The sequence below is a fragment of the Polypterus senegalus genome, chromosome 13, assembly GCF_016835505.1.
Source record: "Polypterus senegalus isolate Bchr_013 chromosome 13, ASM1683550v1, whole genome shotgun sequence".
NCBI lineage: Eukaryota > Metazoa > Chordata > Cladistia > Polypteriformes > Polypteridae > Polypterus > Polypterus senegalus.
This window is the reverse complement of record NC_053166.1, coordinates 43,169,624-43,188,481: the sequence shown is the minus strand read 5'-3', so window position 1 is coordinate 43,188,481 and position 18,858 is coordinate 43,169,624. Positions and strand designations below refer to the sequence as shown.

Below are 18,858 nucleotides of genomic sequence, written 5' to 3'. Positions count from 1 at the left end.
TTGCCTCACTCTTTGTTTTAAAATAGACATTTATGTATGAGATCAAATAGAAAATTTCATATATCCTGAAAATTCCATTAACTTAATTAGCGATAGTAGCATAAAAATGTATTTTAACAAAAAGATTAGGTTATTTAAGAGAGTCTGTATAAGGTGATTTTATTGCCTTTATTTTTGATGCCCCAGTCACTACTAATATCAGAATTGGGTCCTGATTTACAAATGAGGTTTAGTTCTGGTGCTGATATTATCCTACTAATTTAATTTTATTTGATTTCTAGACCTGTTTAAACATAGCATTTGAAGTTGTATGACAAATAAAAAAAACATTGATTGTGCTTTTGTGTGTTTGTATGTATGTGTCATTTTCTGCTTGTTTTAAAGTGGGATCTTGTGTGTGAGAACAACTGGAAGGGGCCGCTTACAGCATCTCTCTTCTACTTTGGTGTGCTGACAGGTTCTTTTATATCAGGACAGCTCGCAGACAGGTACAGTCTTCACCATTCTATTTACTTTTTAAATACATTTTTTTAAATTGTGGGGTTTAAATTCCGATAAACAATTGAGGTACATTTTTGTATGTATGTGACATTTGGATTTTGTTTTGTTTCATGTTGGTCTCATTTTACTTCTACTGGGCTATTTACTAGTGTCATGTAAAGTAACTGCACAAAGTTAAAACACATATTACAGTAATGATGTGCAGGTATAGTAATGTAAATTTGCAGTAACACTAAAACCTATAAGATCTCAATGAGGGCATTACTACATCATAAGCATAATAAGAGGTTTAATCAAGAGTACAGGCCAGTGCCACAGTGGTTAGTGCTATTGCCTTACAGATCTATATATTGATATGATATGCTATATATTGATATAAATATTTGTACCTGTGTATAATGACTGCGTTTGCATTTAAAAGTCCCCAAGGGCATATGAAATGCAATTAACTCCTTTTGAAAAGATTCCCAACAAGTACTCTATGTATGAACACAGGACTGAAGGGGTAGCAAAACTGACACTGATTCACCATATTATTCCTCATGTCTAAAATGTCAAATCTTAAATCTAAGATAAGAATTTATCAGATCTATATATTTTTTTCTACTAGTTTAAAACTTACATTAGTTTCTAATGTCATTGAAGTTGTTCTATGATTGCTGCATGTTACAGTGAATTCTTTGCAAATATATTGTTTATGAAACTAGTATGTCAGGCTACTACTTACTGCCAAGTTTTTATTTAAAACAAGTGCACTAAATATTTAATAATTTTTATAAAAATGTTTTGTGAGTAATAAGTAATGGATGACAGAATTATAATATTAACATACTTTATTTTATCTCCATTTTATTTTGTATTCAGATATGGGAGAAAACCAGTTCTTTTTGGGACAATGGCAGTTCAGACAGCATTCAGCCTCATTCAAGTTTTCTGTCCAAACTGGGAATTATTCTGTATTTTATTTTTCATTGTCGGCATGGGTCAGATCTCAAACTATGTGACAGCTTTTGTATTGGGTATATCAAATTCCTTTATCATTTTAACTAATAATAATAATTCTGTTTTATTTTTGGACAATTTAAAACATTATTTAAATATTCTAACAATGCAAAAACCCAAGAATGAGCACTGTATTTACTTTTGCACACTATATTTTCAGGTTACACACATACAATGTGAAATATATAGACTAATCTTGCAACCTGTCATTTGCCAACTTTTGTTGTTGTTTCCCATATAACAGACAGGAATCCTATATAGACTGTGTTTAAATTGACTTTTGTTGGAAGTATGCATGCTTGTATAGAATGGATAAGTGGCTATATTCTAATAAGTTAAAGATTATGCCAGGGTAAAAGTAATCTGCCTGTCCTCTTAGCATGCTCAGGGCAATTTCGAGTCAAAGAATCATTTCAAGTCACAAAATCCATTGATTAGATTCCCAACAGCAATACGTCAGTTTCCTTCAAGAAAGTAAGACAAGAAAAGCATCCGGATTCCATAAATACTATGTACTACCTTTTCCTTTATTAGCTACACTCTGTGAAACACCAGTCTAAACCTGCTGACTCAAATACGTGGACATATTTGATGTTTATTTCAACAGTATCTTTAGATAATGGGTATGCAATGGGAAAAACAATGAGAATTTGCAAGAATTTATTATACAAAAAATTACAGATATTCCATTTCCATAAGTTGAACAAGTAAGTATGTCATTGTCTCTAAAAGCTGGTAATGCTCAATTTGGCAGAAACAACTTCTAGTAGGTGTTTCCTATGACTTTTTCCCAGTCTCTAACTTCAACTGAGAGAAAGGTGTCCCCTCAAACTACTCTATGCAGAATTGTTTCATCTGTGCGATGTTTGAAGGGTGTCTTGTGTGCACAGCCAGATTCAAATCCCACTGCCATGGTATCTTGATGGGATACAGATCCAGGCATTGACTTGACCATTCCAGGACACTGATATTTCTTTCTTTTTATCCATTCCTTGGTGGATTTACTGACCTGTTGAGGATTATTGTAGAGTTGCAAGATCCACTTTTGGTTGAGCTTCAATCTCCTGACATATTGTGTCACATAATCCTCTAGCACCCTCTGGTACAATGAAAAATTGATTGTGGATTCTTTCATAGAGCGGATAGCAGCAAAGCATACCCAGATAATAACATTTCCACTACCATGTTTTATAGTTGATATCAGGCTCTGTTGGTCTTTAGTTTTTGCTAAACATGTTATCTTTGACTTGTCTGTCCAGAGCACATTGTTACAGAAGTCCTGGCCTTTGCCCAGGTGTTCATGGGCAAACTTTAGTCTTGCCCCAATGCTCTTACTGGACAGCAAAGATTTCCCCCTGGAATACCACCCATGTGGATCAAATTTGTGAATTATTTTTTATGGTAGACGCCTGCACTTTGACATCAACAGTGGTAAGAGCTACATGTATGTTCAGTGATACACTCTGCGGTTTTTAAAAATTTCTTTCAGCATTTTGCATTCTGCTCTCTGTTTGAACTTGTAAATAATAGAATGATTATTTTCTGGTTGTTTGGAGATCTTTTTAAATCCTTTCCCACACTACCAGTTGCATCTATAAACTTCTTTCTGTAGGCCTCCGAGACCTTTTTCGAACTAGGCGTGGTGATACTACATACTTTAGTAACAAAAAGAAAACCAAACTAAATGTCATAGGTTTCAGTATAATGGGTTCAGACAAGATCCTTTGATGTTTTAATCATTTGCAACTGATCTTGGTTTATTATATTCTAATTCTAGGTATTTTAGGTAGTGATAAATTTGCGGGGTGTATTTACTTTTCCACATGCAAAATTCTGCTTTATGTGTAGATATTGTTTAAATAGAAGATCAAATCTTTATGTCCACATATGTTAAAAAAGATAAAACATTTCATGGTGTATGCTTACTTTTTCACACAACTATAGTGTGTGTGTATGTGTATGCTTGAAAATTGGCTGAAAAATGACAAAGATTTTAGCAATTGGTCTTTACAGACATTGGTCCAAAACAAAACTGAGGAGATAGACAGAATATGGCAGGGCAAATAACGTCTTTGGGCCCGGAACTGGAAGTGACATCATCAGGCCTAGGCGGAATCCTGTGGTTGGTCTGTAGAGGGAAAAATAGAAAGGATTAGTGCACTTTGCCACCCCCTGGCCCAGCATGGAATTACCCTCTTGAGTCCCTTAGCTGCCTCCCATGCGCACATATGTAATATTTGTAGCTAGAGATCCACAAAGGGAGAAAATGAATTGCGTATCTCCCTAAGCTTTCAACAACCTTCCAGGTGTCATCATAGGAAAATGATTAGACATACAGCAATCAAAGACAGTATAAAGCTGGTGAAGGGTGGGGATGGAGGGGGAGGTTGTAAGGGGGTGGGGGGTGGATTAGTAAGTAAGGTGTGGTTCGGAAGGTGTTGTTCATAAAATCTTTATTATTTACATGTTCTTGTTTTTATGCCTGCATATTCTGAGTTCAAGTCCAAGTGTCAGTTAATAGCATTTTCATTAGAGAGCCACGATTTAGTCAGCTGTCTGGCAGTCTTAGTATTGGCCCGGAATTTAACAGTGTCCCAGTTAAACATGTGTCTGGTGGAACTTGTATGTGTGTAAATTGGAGACCGTGGGTCTTTCCTTCTGATGGCATTGCGATGTTCCTGTATACGTGTTGCGGGTCTTTTAGATGTTTGTCCCACATATACCCCTGTAAACTGCATTTCTTGTCTCCATGGTTGACTTTGTTTTTGGTATTGAAATGGAAAGTCCATAAAGTGTTTGCTAGTATTTGTGCTATCTTGATCCCAGATCTGGACAGTATGCATGCTGTACTTTCTGACACACCACAATGATAAGGGAGTGTGTGGTACATGCAGTTGGGGACAGAGTTGGAGTGTTTAATAAATTTCTTGGGATAGCAGATTGATGTGAATAGATGAAAAAGATAATGTCTTTCATTCTTTTTTTGTGTCCATTGTGTTACAATGGGTGTTAATCCTTTTGAACATGAAGTCATAACACAACACACACATGTGATGAAGGATGGTTCCTGGAAAAGTGTATTTTTTTCAGTATTGCAATAAACACTTGTAATTAAACCAGTGTGGTTACCTCTTTCAATAGAAATGTCACGGAAATTGATGCATCTGTTTATTTCTTTTTCCATTGTGAATTGGATTGTGGGGGATTGTAGAATCCATTCAGCTAGTTACTTTTTAATATAATGAATGTGTCATTGATGTTGCGTATCCAGAGTCTGAACTGAGTTAGAGCTGTGCTTTCAAATCACTGCATAACATGTTCAGCATCGCATCATTCGATTTCATTTTACATTAACTTTGTAAGTTTAAATGCTTGTTATTTCAGAGTTTACCCACTGTGGTGTTGATTTTATTTAAGGTGGTATTTAAGGTGGTTAAGGTGGTTTTTGTAGGGTCGCTGGTTAATTTCTCATAGGTAGTGGTGTCAGTGCAACGTCTAGTGCAGTGACATATTGCTCTTTGTCCACTACAACTGTTGTGCCTCCTTTTTTGGCTGGCATAATAACAATGCTGTTTTCATTCCATAGCAATCTTAAAGCCTTCTGTCCTTTTTTAGATTTTGGTGCCAGTACTAAGAGTGCCAGAGAGCTGGCTAAATCATAGCTGTCTAGTGAAAACACCATTAACGGACACATGGACTTGAACACAGCATATGCAGGGTTAAAAAAAAAAATCTAAATAATAAAAAATACTCTTTTTTTTTTTCAAAAAAATTAGGTCAAATTTTACAAAACTGAGTTCAAGTCTAGTCAACTCCCACCCATGAGAAAGAGTAAAACTTTAATAGAAGGAAAAATAAATAAAATAAAAAAAGGGAAGAGTAATCTGCTTCCTCAATTTAAATGCTTATTCTAAAATTTTATCAATTGGATCCTGCCAGGTTTCAAAAAAGTTTTGCACATTGATCCTGTAAGTGCAAATCTGATTTTTTCTATTTTCAAATAATATATAACATCAGTTGTCCACTGACTTAAGAGGTGAGTTAGGATTCTTCCAGTTGAGCAAGATAAGTCTACATGCCAATGATGAAGTAAAGGCAATTACAGTTTGTTTGTTCTTCTCCACTTTAACCCCATCTGAAAGTACACTAAACAGAGCTACTGTATTAATGGGTTTGGACAGTATGTTAAGGCACCAACACTTGGGGATACAGGACGGGATACCAGTCTTGAGGTAGTATTTTGTAATAACTAGGATAGAGTTGAGGGTGTAGAGGTGATTGAACTGCCGGGATCCAGTGACCATTATATAAAACAATTCCTAGTGTTTTGGAAGAGCGCAGATGCAAAGACTAAAACTGTTAAGTTTAACTTTGGCAGGTGAAATTTTGAAGATGAAGTATTAAAGGGATAAACTGGCATAGGCTTTTAAATGTGAGGATACTGAAGGAGATGTGGAACAGGTTTAATCAGCAGGAAATAAAAAAAAACTCTGCAGTGGGTAAGGAGATAAAAAAAGAAGCTGCAATGGAAGAATAGCTGTATAAGGCGTATAAGACTAATAACTCTAATGGTAATTGTAGGGCATATTAGAGCATGAGGGTAGTCATTAAGAAGACTTAAAGGCATTTAGAAATGGATATTGCATACACGGTGAGATTCTTTCAGTATTTTATTAGAAAAAAAAACAGACAAGAAAGATGTAAAGGGTATCAGGAATGGTGAAGGGGAATTAAAATATATAGACAGTGACATAGCAGATGCTCTAAACTTACATTTTTCTGAGGTCTTTACATGTGAGGAAGTAGATAACATCCCCAGGGTAACAGGGACTATTAAGGAGGTACTGATTTTTTTTTGAAATTATATGCTGAAATGAAACAAATTACCAGAACCAGATATTTTTTATCCTTGAGTGCATTTTTTGGAAGTCATTGCACACTGGGGAAATTCAAAAGGACTGGGAAATTGCAAATATCCCATTATATAAAAAAGGTGATCAAAGTAAATTTAGGCCATTAAGCTTAACATGCATCACAGGTAAATTATTAGTAGATATTATTAAGGAGCCAGCTTCTTAGGACACCCTAGGCCTCAGTTCGATGATCAACTTTGTGGTTGTGTCATCGGACTTGCGGCAACATGTCTTGGACACTCGGGTGAAGAGAGGGGTGGAGCTGTCAAATGATCACCACCTAGTGGTGAGTAGGCTTCGATAGTGGGGGAGGATGCCGGTCAGGCGTGGTAGGCCCAAACTTGGTGTGAGGGTCTGCTGGGAATGTCGGGCAGAGTCCCCTGTCAGAAGTAGCTTCAACTCACACCTCCAGCAGAACTTCGACCACGTCCCGAGGGAGGTGGGGTACATCGAGTCCGAATGGGCCATGTTCCATGCCTCTATTGTTGAGGCGGCTGACCAGAGCTGTGGCGGTAAGGTGGTTAATGCCTGTCGTGGCGGCAATCCCCAAACCTGTTGGTGGACACCGGTGGTGAGGGATGCCATCAAGCTGAAGGAGTTCTACCAAACACTTTTGTCCTGTGGGACTCTAGAGGCAGCTAATAGGTGCCGGCAGGCCAAGCGGAACACAGCTTCAGTGGTTGCTGAGGCAAAAACTCAGACGTGGGAGGAATTTGGGGAGGCCATGGAGAACAACTTTCAGACGGCTTTGAGGAGATTCTGGTCCGGCGTCTCAGGAGGGGAAAGCAGTGCAGTCTCCTCAGCCTCCCTGGAAAAGTCTATTCGGGGGTTCTGGAGAGGAGGGTCCGTCGTTTACCACAATGTGGTTTTCGTCCTGGTAAAAGTGGAACAGTGGACCAGCTCTACACCCTTAGCAGGGTCCTGGAGGGTGCATGGGAGTTTGCCCAACCAGTCTACATGTGTTTTGTGGACTTGGAAAAGGTGTTCAACCATGTCCCTTGGGGAATCCTGTTGGGGGTGCTCCGGGAGTATGGGGTTTTTGGTCCGTGTCACAGCTTGGTCCACATCGCCGGCAGTAAGTCAAACCCGTTTCTAGTGAGAGTTGGACTCCGCCAGGGCTGCCCTTTGTCACCGATTCTGTTCATAAATTTTATGGACAGAATTTCTAGGTGCAGCCAGGGTGTTGAGGGGGTCCGGTTTGGTGGACTCAGGATTGGGTCACTGCTTTTTGCAGATGATGTTGTCCTGTTTTCTTCGTCAGGCCATGATCTTCAGCTCTCTTAGAATCGGTTTGCAGCTGAGTGTGAAGCGGCTGGGATGGTAATCAGCACCTCCAAATCCGAGACCATGGTCCTCAGCCAGAAAAGGGTGGGAGCGAGATCCTGCCCCAAGTGGAGGAGTTCAAGTATCTCGGGGTCTTGTTCACGAGTGAGGGAAGAATGGAGCATGAGATCGACAGGCGGATCGGTGCGGCGTCCGCAGTGATGCGGGCTCTGCATTGGTCTGTCGTGGTGAAAAAGGAGCTGAGCCTTAATCAAAGCTCTCAATTTACCAGTCAATCTCTGTTCCTACCCTCACCTATTGTCAAGAGCTATGGGTAGTGACCGAAAGAACGAGATTGTGAATACAAGCGGCTGGAATAAGTTTCTTCTGCAGGGTGTCTGGGCTTTCCTTTAAAGATAGGGTGAGAAGCTCAGTCATCCGGGAGGGGCTTGAGTAGAGCTGCTGCTCTTTCACATCGAGAGGAGTCAGATGAGGTGGCTCGGGCATCTGATCAGGATGCCTCCTGGACGCCTTCCTGGCAAGGTGTTCCGAGCACATCCAAATGGGAGGAGGCCCGACCTCGGATAAGTGGAAGTGGATGGATGGATGGATATTAAGGATAAAATTGATCAATATATGGCAGGAACAGGAATTTTACTGAACAGTCAGCATTATTTCAGACAAGGGAGGTCATGTTTTACTAATTCTATGAGTAAGCAACGAAAGGCTATAACCAGAGTAGCATGTATGATATTATTTGTCTTGACTATCAGAAAGTATTTGATAAGGTTCCCCATGAGAGTTTGGGTACAAACTAAAAGAACTAGGAATACCGTGTATATGGGTACAAGGTAGAGCGACTTCTATTATTTTTAAATATATAAATGATTTTGACAGGAAAATAAAAAACAAGCTGTTTAAATTTGCAGGTGATGCCAAAATAAGGGGTTTGGCAGGTAATCTAGAAGCCATTGAATCATTACAGAAGGACTTGGACAGCATACAGGCTTTTGTGGATTTGTAGCAGATGAAATTGAAAGTAAAAGTAAAGTATTACACATAGAAAGTAAAAATGTTAGATCTTAATATACAAAGGGAGGACTGAATATTGAAAATACACCTTATGAGAAGGATATAGAAGTTATATTGGACTCATCATTATCATCTTCCAGACAGTGTACTGAAGCCAATAAAAAGGCTAAGAGAATGTAAAAATAAATGGGAAATTTAATTACCTTTCCCTCTTCTGTCACTTTCCTGAATGTATAGTATTCTGTAAGATTTTTATTCACTATCAATGTTAATCTGAGGGAACTTTAGCAAACTTTCACAATATTTAAATAATTGATATTTTTAATTTTGGATTATACAATCTTGCTATCAACAAAAGCTGAAATTTAAGTAAGGATTTGAGGAATTAGTTTTCCATTGCATATGTACTAATTGAGGCAAATAAACTGACAGGATGATTGTTTATTAATCAGGAAGTTCTTTAAGTGGTATCAAGAGACAAAATCTGAAAAAATATACAGTATGTAAGCAATAAAATAATGAAATTTAATCAATGCTAACTGAATATGGTTCATAAGCCTTGAGCACTTTATTCTTTTATTACATTCTATATCTATGCCTTACCATTCCTGTCCACAGTCTGTGATTTTCAAACTGTATATCAAATGTGACATAACCTACACTCAGTGCATTTGGACATTTTAATTTTTTTTAAGCCAGTGTTTTTATAGGGAGAATACTTCAGGTATTATTATATAATATTTAACATGAATTGTGCATATTTATTGTGTTTACTCTGTTACTACATTTTTATCTTACAATAGGAACAGAAATTCTGAGCCCCTCTGCCCGTATCATCTACTCTACGTTGGGAGTGTGCCTGTTTTTTGCTATTGGTTATATGATACTTCCAGGCCTCGCTTTCTTCCTCAGAAGCTGGAGAATGCTTCTGCTGGCTTTATCTATGCCTGGGCTACTGTATATTCCCCTTTGGTGGTGAGTATGCAAATATATTTTAACTATGTTAATTGAGACTATTTTTGGTATTTTATAAATGTTAATGTTTTAACTTTTTACAATAAAACACCTGCCTGAGAAAACCTTAGTCAGCTTGAAGGGCAAAGCTTTCATTGCACTAGAAATTAAAAAATAAGACCAAGTGAATCATCTGCATTAATATGTCTCAAATTATTAGCTGTTAGAAACTATAAATAAGTAAACTGGAAGATCTTCATAGATGTATTGAAGCATATTTAATTAAAGTATTTCATTATAGTCCTTTCAGCAGGTGTGTTGCATCACTATACAGTATGTACATTTATATTACATTCATAATTATTCCTATTAAATTTAATTTTGTTAATTAATAAAAGAGATATTGAATGAATTGTGCAAGTCAAGAGACATGTGTGCTTTTTGCATATACAGTGTAACAGCATTAGTACTGGTTTATAATTAATCAGGAAATTTGGCTTGTACGTTTTGATGTTGAAATAATTAAGTATATTTAATACACTACCTTAGTGACCCTAAAAACTGCATTAACTGAGTTCAGTAAATGGATGGATGGATGAATACATCCATCACAACATTGACTTTGCAGTAGGATGGCTATTCACAATGTAAAATAATGTGTGATCATAACATTTTTGAATTTTGTGCATAGTGGTTGCTGATAAGCAGTTGAAAAATAAAATAGGCTTTTAAGAAGTACAGGTGCAATGTTAGTAGCAAAAATATTTTTTGCATTTCTTCATATGCCAATTGTGAATGATGTTCTGCAAGACAAAGTAACATAAATGACTGCAGATTTGATTAGGTAAATGAGGTGAACATGCTATTATTATTTTTCATATTAGCCAGGTATCTTTCAAGAAAAGATCAATTAGTATTTACTTACTCTCTAATTTTATATGTTTATAGGGTTATCATTGTGAAATTTATACTTGCATATACTAATGAACATGTAGCAGGTTGCCACTCTCCAGTGCAATGGTTATTAAGTACAAATACCTTACCTTAAAACCTCCATATCTAAAAAATTTCAGAACACATAAAAAGCCATTGCCAGATTAATATTTTTTTAATGTATTAACTAAAGTCCCTATAAAATGGAAAGGTAAAAAATAATTTGAAATTGCAGGTACAGTGGAACCTCGGATTATGACCATAATTCATTCCAAAACACTGGTCGTAAACCGATTTGGTTGTGAACCGAAGTAATTTCCCCCATAAGATTGTATGTAAATACAATTAATCCGTTCCAGACCGTACAAACTGTATGTAAACATACTGTATTAGTTTTAAAGATTTTTAAGCAGAAATATAGTTAATTATACCACAGAATGCACAGCGTAATAGTAAACTAAATGTAAAAACATTGAATAACATTGAGAATACCTTGAACAACAGAGAAAACTAACACTGCAAGAGTTCGCGCTATAGCGCTGCGAACCGCTCGCTAAAAACACTCTTTTTTTAAGCACAGGGAAAAAAATTTACATTTGAAAAATCCGTAATTTAATAAACCACCAAGAAAAGTAACATTGCAACAGTGCACGCTACGAACCAATCGCTGTAAACATAAGTGAAGTGGAGGTTAAAATCCAAAAGAAAAAAGTCTTCATTAAATACGAGGTTAAAACAATGCTCGGATCTGTCTCTTGACCCACGAATGAGGGGTAGAAGTTGAGTTTTCAATTCAAAAAGTCATTCCCTTGAGGCTTTAGGTTTCCTATTCATATCTGGTGATAATTCTGAAAATAGCAATAAAATAATAGTGGCTCCATGTTCCTTGACTTTGCAAAAGGTTAAGGGCTACGGATTGCTGGATACTGGTTCCAGCACCCTGAGCCGCATTGTTATACTTGTCACTCCAGTACTGGAGGTGCGGTGAAGGAAATCAATCAAATTCTCGTGGGCAGATGCTGGAGGCTCTTACAAAACTGCAGGGTGTACAGAAGTGCCCAGTTTGTGAGTTCTGACCACAGATTTGCTGTTGCTACTCTGAAAATCCAGCTTAGGTTCAGTACGCTACCATCTACTAGGAAAATGAGGCTGGACCTGGCCACACTCTTAAGATCAAGCTGTTTGCATGCAGTTTTTGTGAGGAATTAACCGACTTTGGTGTGACTGCCGATCCTAATGTGATGTGGGAAACCTTCTGTGACAAGACCCTGAGGGTTGTGTTGTTGTTACCAGTGTTCTCAGAAGGAGGTGTTTCATCTCGTAGGATACTCTGGATATCATCAAGGCAGGACTAGTCACAGTGCACGGCTTGATGGCAACTCCGGACTGCACTGGGAACTGAGATGGATAGCTGCAAGGGCTCTGAGGGCAGATAAGGTGGCATTTATTAAAGGAATCTGTGAGCTAGTGACAAAGTCCTGCTTACATAGGAATCAAAGCATTATACACATCTGAATCTGTTCCTCGGAGAGTTGCAGTCAGGGCGGCGGATGATGGAACGGTCCTTATGGGTGACACTGCAGTTGTGACCCACTGGGCTGGCTACTTTGAACCACCCAATCTCACTGAGATTGCACAGGGGGAGGACCAGCTGTGGTATCCGGGGTGAACTTCTCCAGGCTGGTGGCTAGGCTGTCTTCTTGGCATTCCAAGCAATCTTTGCTTCCATTTGGGGATACAGGCATCATCCCAACTGACTGGAAAATGGGATTTGTCATTCCTATCTGGAAATGGAAGGGTGATTTCCTGGATTGTAGCAACTACCAGGGGATAACACTGCTCTTGGTGCTGGGTAAGGTCCTTGCTAGTGTCATCCTCAATGGGATCTGTGATCACTTGCTCACCTACCACCGACCGGAGCAGTCTGCTTTTATGCCTAAAAGTCTACCATTGACCGCATCCTGGCATTGAGGGTTCTCATGGAGAGTATCAGAGTTTCTTTGCAGCCTTTGTCGATTTTTCATAAAGCATTTGACTTAAGTTGATTGAGCTGTCCTTTGGGACGTCCTGAGTCTTTGCGAGATCCCCTAAAGGTTGCTGGATATCATGGCCAGCCTGGTACTGTGAGTGCTGTGCAGAGTAGAGGCAGAACCTCTGTGTTTTTCCCAGTTGATTCTGGGGTTTGTCAGGGTGTGTTCTTGCTCCTGCTCTGTTCAGTGTTTGCATGGACTGGGTGTTGGGCAAGGTCTTGGGGTCCAGCAGCTGTGGTGCATCCGTTGGTAAAGAAAGATTCATTGATCTTGACTTTGCTGATGATGCTGTGATGTTCAGAGAGTCAGTGGAGGCTCTGATCAGGTGCTATCGAGAAACTAAGTGAGGAGTCTGAGTGTCTTGACTTGTGAGTGTCCTGGGTAAAAACCAAGATCCAGGCCTTTAATGACCTCTTAGGCACAGCCATCAATAGTGTGTCTGTCTGTGGAGAGAGTGTCAACCTTGTCGAGAGGTTTACTTATCTCGGCTGCGATATTCGTGTCTCTGGTGACTCTTCCTATGAAGTCAGTAGATGGATTGGAAGAGCATGAGGGGTCATGAGGTTGCTTGAAAGGGGTGTGTGTTGCTCCCGATATCTGTGCAAAAGGATGAAGGTGCAAGTCTCTATAGAGTCCTGGTGCTACCTGTTCTGCTATATGGTTGCGAGACATGAACACTATCCAGTGACCTGGGAAGAAGACTGGACTTCTTCGCTACTGTGTCGCTTTGGAGAGTCCTTTTCTGCACCGCTGGCTTGATTTTGTGTCGAATGAGCAATTGTTCGTGGAGCCCTAAATAAGGCACAGTAGCTGCATTGTGAGGGAGTGCCAATTACGGCACTATAGCCATGTGGCACGAATCCCTGAGGGTGATCCAGCTCACAGGATCCTCATTGTTGAGGAACCGAGTGGCTGGACCAGGCCAAAGGGACACCCATGTAACACTTGGCTGTGGCAGATAAATGGTCATTTCCAGAGGATGGGACTGGACCACTTGTCTGCCTGGGGGCTTGCCAACTACGATCCCAAAGCGGTTTCATCATGTGGTAAGTGCGGCAACGCACTGTACCAGTGGATGCTCCCCAACCTGACCTGACCTGACCTGAGCATATGCTGATAGCACGTTGATGCACCCAAGAACATGACAAACAACCTGTATTAGGACCTGAGTGCAGTAGGTGACACCTCCGCACCACAGTGGAACAGTGTGAGGTTTTTATTGTGGATGGAGTGCCAATCCTGCCACCAACCCCAAAGTTTTTCCTGTAAGTTGGAGGACCTGCCTGCAGGGCCATATGCAGATTGATGTCATACTCAGGATGGAGCAATTGCAGGTTAAGGACCTTGCTTAAGGGCCCAATGGAGCCACTTCTGGTGTTTACGGGATTTGAAATGGCAACCTTTTGATTATCGGCACAGATCCCTAGCCTCTGACCCACCACACCGTTTCATATAGTCTGAACTTTATGGAGTGCTGCTATATATATTTTGTATTACGGAGACCAAAGCTGCAAATAGTTTTCCAGATGAGGTCTAACAAATAGGTTATAAAGCTTTAGTATAACTTCTTTCTAGACCTCATAATCTCTTCTACACACTGTCCACTATGACTCCCAGTTTCTTCTCATAAAATTAGTTATAATCAGTATCTTGATTATAGGTGCAGTAGGTGAAGCAAGCAACAGCACATGTTGGGCCATAAAATGGATGCTCATGGCCAAACGACTTTGCAGGGCAACAGCCTCTGCTCTTTGCCATTTTACATGAGTAACCGCAACTTTTTTCCTTTCCTTGATTTCTCTTGTTTAATGTTACTAAGACTTAGGAAAAAATAATGAAAATGTAATACGAGGTAAGGCATACTGTAGTTAAGATAACAAGGGCCAAACTAGTTACACAGGAACCACACGCAAAATTGATTATTAAGTAGGATGAAGAGTTCTATGATTCAACAAAGGATCTGTTTCACATAAACTGTGCACAGGGAATCGAAGGAAGCAAATTAATCTTTTTCTTTAAAATAAAAAAAGTTGGTTGTTTAAAATACATGGACATTATAGGGGGAGGAAAATATTTGAAGACTTTGTAAGTTCAGCACTTAAAATAGTTGTTAAAAAAGGAATAATCAAAAATTGTATGATTACTAGAGGAAGTACTAGACTTTAGTGTCAGTTAGCATGAGTTCTGTTTTGTTGCCATTTAATTTTAAAAAGTTGTGCTTTCTCCAGGAATATATTTCTTCAAGATAAGACATGGGCTGTGAGAACCCTGAACATCCACTTTTAACACTGAAAAATGCTGTGGTCACTATTGGGCACCCACAGCCCAAACACCAGACACAACAGCCACACACCAATAAAGCACCTTCTTCACCCTTTCTGTCTCCTATGCGAGTACTGTCCAGCTTCCTTTTGACTCTGACTCCCCACATGAGGCGAGATGCCATGCATTTATGTTGGACCTGGGAGCACTTCCGGTGTCATTGCAAAGCATGCTGAAAGCACTTCTGGGTCATATGGAAGCTCCCCAAAATAGGGAGGTCCATAATTCACAGCGACCCCCTGCTGTACCCAAGAACCCTGACAGGGTCCCCCCTCCATACAAAAATTCTCAGGCAAACCTGCTGGTTGCAGACTGGGATCAAGCTGGGGGACCAACTGTTCAAAATATCCATTTTTCCCTCCTCCATCCATTATCTGTGCAACCCGACTGGGACAGAAACCAAGGACCATCCCAGCTGGGTAATGCCTCCATTCTGGTACTCTGGCCAGGTGAGGCATCATCTTTGAACCCAGTCAGATTGCCCAGTGTTACAAATAATGTTGCCAAGTGGAATCATGGAGAAACAGAAATCTAAAAGCAGAGCCTTGAGGAACATGTGTGACAGGTGCTAAGGTGCGTATTGTTACTTAGATTGACAAAATATTGCTTGTCATTTAGATAGGCAGGCAGCAACAGGGGAGTGTTACATCATAAATAGATTGTTAGTTATTCAAAGAGCAGAGCAGTTTTAACCGCTATGCTGCACCCTAAGGTCAGGCTGAAACAGTTCCATAAGTTTATTAGAAGCTAAGTAACTAGTGAGTTGAAAAGGTACAAAACCATCGAGACCTTTAATAAGTAATAGATTGGAAGAACATAATTCAGAATTTTTATTTGAGGTTACAAAAGCACTTTTGCTTGCATTGGTGTTGTTTTATTGTCTATGTATGTATTTGTTGTTTCTGTAATAGCCAGCATTACTGTATAAAATCTATTTAGCACATCTCTCTAGTAACATGACACTGCTTTAACAGAAATGCATCACTGAGTGACACAGATATATAGCAATGTAGGCAAAACAGCATACTGAATATGAATCTACAAATGCTAAATTTGTGTCATTTGTTTGGTTTCTGAAGGCAAACTTATGGTTATAAGTACACCCCCTAACATGCCAGTGACTATAGAAGATGCACATGTAGCATGTCATATATTTGAATGGTATGTTGGTGAACGTAATGCAGTCTCTCAGTTGCAATTAATTGTAAAAACAAAGGCTCTTTTTTACAAGAGGTCTTGAATAGTGAATTATCATAAAACTGACAAGTCTGATTTCACACAGGGAAACCTTGGAGTTGGAACAAATATGTAAAAAAAAAGGGAATAGATTTGGACAGTTAAAGCACCAGGAGTTTGTTAAATTAAATTACTCATTAGTCAGTTTTTTTGCTAGCTGATGATGCAAATATAAAACATACAACAGTAAATGTTAGGATGCCTGACGAGTGATTCTCAGACAAATCAGAGTTTATAAGCATGTTTTTATAAAAATAGCTTTCATTTAAGCTTCTTAAATTATCCTGAATTATCTTGGAATTCACTAATTTAAAAGTAAAAAATATAGCAATGGTTGAATTTTTATTTTTAGTACAGTTTTACCTTTTAAACAGTCTTTTTCAGTTACTAGAGAGAAAATATCAGAGGATAAAATTAAAATGTGCACATGGTGAGATAGATCTGGTACTCCACAGTGATGGCATTCTTTATAAATTCTATGCTGAAACTCCCTTATGATTATAACATTCCCTCAGTTTGTTGTTATGATGGAGTCCCCATGTCCATCACAAGTTAAATTCAAGCCTTGCATTGTAATTTGATATTTATGAATGCCAATACTAGTTTATTTAAAATGATATCTGGGCAAAGATTCTATTTTAAGTTTCCATCTGCTGTTTTTATTTATATATTTTATATTCAAGTACAGAAAAAGGCACAATATTGTCCACTTGAATAATGGAGGTACTTTTATTTTAAAAAGCTACCGAAAGAGATTTCTGTTTTTGCAATGGTGTCAAATACATATCGCGAATTGCTAAAATTTCACTTGCATTGGTATCAAATATAACAATTCTGCCATTGTGACATCTCTTCTGCTGAGAACAAAACATTATCATGTGCTCTTTCCCATCCTGTTAAAATCTTTTTTAAGAAGACTTGGAGTTTTTGACTCCAGATATTTAAGAAATGTATGTAATATTACCTTTTGTAGTACATCAATGTTATTCATTCAAGAATGTCTATCAAAAAAGGTGTAAAGATGTCAAAATATCCACTGAAATCGTCTTCAGGTTTCTGCTTATATTTTTCAAATTTTACCCAGTTAGGTTATACTGGATATTTAGTTTCAGTTTGTTTTACAGCTTGGGTAAATGATTGATGTTTTATATGCTGGTTTAATCCTTTTTAGTCATATTTATTGAAAGCTTTTATTATATCCCAAATATGTTTACTCAGCACACCCTTAAATAATACAGTATTTCCATGTTCCTTTTAGTGGGAGCATGACTCTGCAAAATATGTGTCATTTTTAAAACCACCAAATTACTGTGAGCTGGACTCATGCTCTCAGACAAAGTCTCTGACATATTTAAAAAGCTGACCTAAATTTAAAACAGATAAGATAATATTACCATATTACCAGGCCTACCATAGCTTTATTTTTCCATGTAATTAGGATACAAGTCAAAGTGTGTTAGATTGTTTAAAATCAATTAATTTAACACTTCTTTGGTTGTGTGTTGTACTGAAGAAACCCAAAAATTCATCTTGCGCAATATATTGCCCTTGCAAAGCATCTGCATAGTACAGAAACAGCAACTTGTTCAGTATTATTTATGCTGACATTTTTATCAACTATCAAGCAGAACCAACTGGAGTTTTAGCATTTATGTAGAGTGTTGCCCTGTATTTGTTCAGTGAATTTATTATTAAACTTGTGGCTGCAGTGGTTAGCATTCTTGGGAGCTACCATACTCCTGTCCTTCTTGTTTAATCTCCCTTTGCTCAATATTCCAAAAAAAAAAAAAATTACTGAAGTTTCCATGTGCCCACATACTGGTAAATTCTGTTAAAGGATAAATTCCACATGTTTCAAGTTTAAGTTACTGTATTTCTTCACAAACTTGGTATATATGTATTTGCCATACACAATTGTTAAGCGGTTTCTATAAAAAATAAAAAAAAACTTTAGCCAGTCCTGGCATTTTATAATAGAACATTATAGGGCTTGGGATGCTCTGAACACAAAAGCATAAAGACTTACCGACACCTCTTTGCCAAGACACTAAAGAATGCCCAGATAGCTGATGTGGCACCACCCATCTGCCATGGTGGCAACAACACATCATTGGCTTCTTGGCACCAGGCTTCCTGCTGACCTGTTGAACCCTACCACCAACCCTTCCCAGCTGCTGCCTCTTTTCCAGTTCCTTTACAAAAGAGTAGGTGGCCCCAGTGTCTTTCACTCTGCTCCTCTTCCACTGACTCAGACCCCAGGTCAACAGTGGCAGCTATGGGCAGTACATCCAGCTGTTCTTTCTTTGCTGTCTCAGCTCAGTGAGTGGTTCACTGGCCCATCCCTCCTTTGTCACTGTGGCTGTTGGAAGCTCCTCACTGTCCTTCTTTCCAAATATCCCTAGCACATCCCCCAACAACTGCTTTCCATCACTTCACAGGTCTATTCCTGCTTCCTATTGGAATTCTTACCTGAGGTTCCCAATTGTGTGGTCAAAGCGGAGGGAGGATTCCTCCTCAGGGGTATGTGTTAGGGATGTGGCATCCTTGGCTGCACAGCTGCTTGTTATCGGCCACCTCAGGAAGATCACAAGGCCTTGCTGCTCATGGCTAACAGATTGTGAATAGGTTGTTGGTACTGTGCCCATGACTGGCTCCATGGCTATGATCACAGC

General features: G+C 38.8%; 1 protein-coding gene and 1 long non-coding RNA gene across 2 annotated transcripts in view; one reads left to right on the top strand and one right to left on the bottom strand.

Moving 5' to 3' along the window:
* Window positions 1-18,858, bottom strand: part of LOC120542776 — a 101,605-nt gene that overhangs the window by 54,654 nt on the left and 28,093 nt on the right. The gene's annotated exons all lie outside the window — the stretch shown is intronic.
* LOC120542774 (solute carrier family 22 member 4-like) overlaps window positions 1-18,858 on the top strand; it is a 46,407-nt gene that overhangs the window by 6,865 nt on the left and 20,684 nt on the right. Inside the window, exons 2-4 of the mRNA XM_039775430.1 lie at window positions 385-488; window positions 1,366-1,520; window positions 9,515-9,686. Of these exons, the coding sequence (XP_039631364.1) occupies window positions 385-488; window positions 1,366-1,520; window positions 9,515-9,686 (431 nt within the window). The remainder of the gene's footprint in view (window positions 1-384; window positions 489-1,365; window positions 1,521-9,514; window positions 9,687-18,858) is intronic.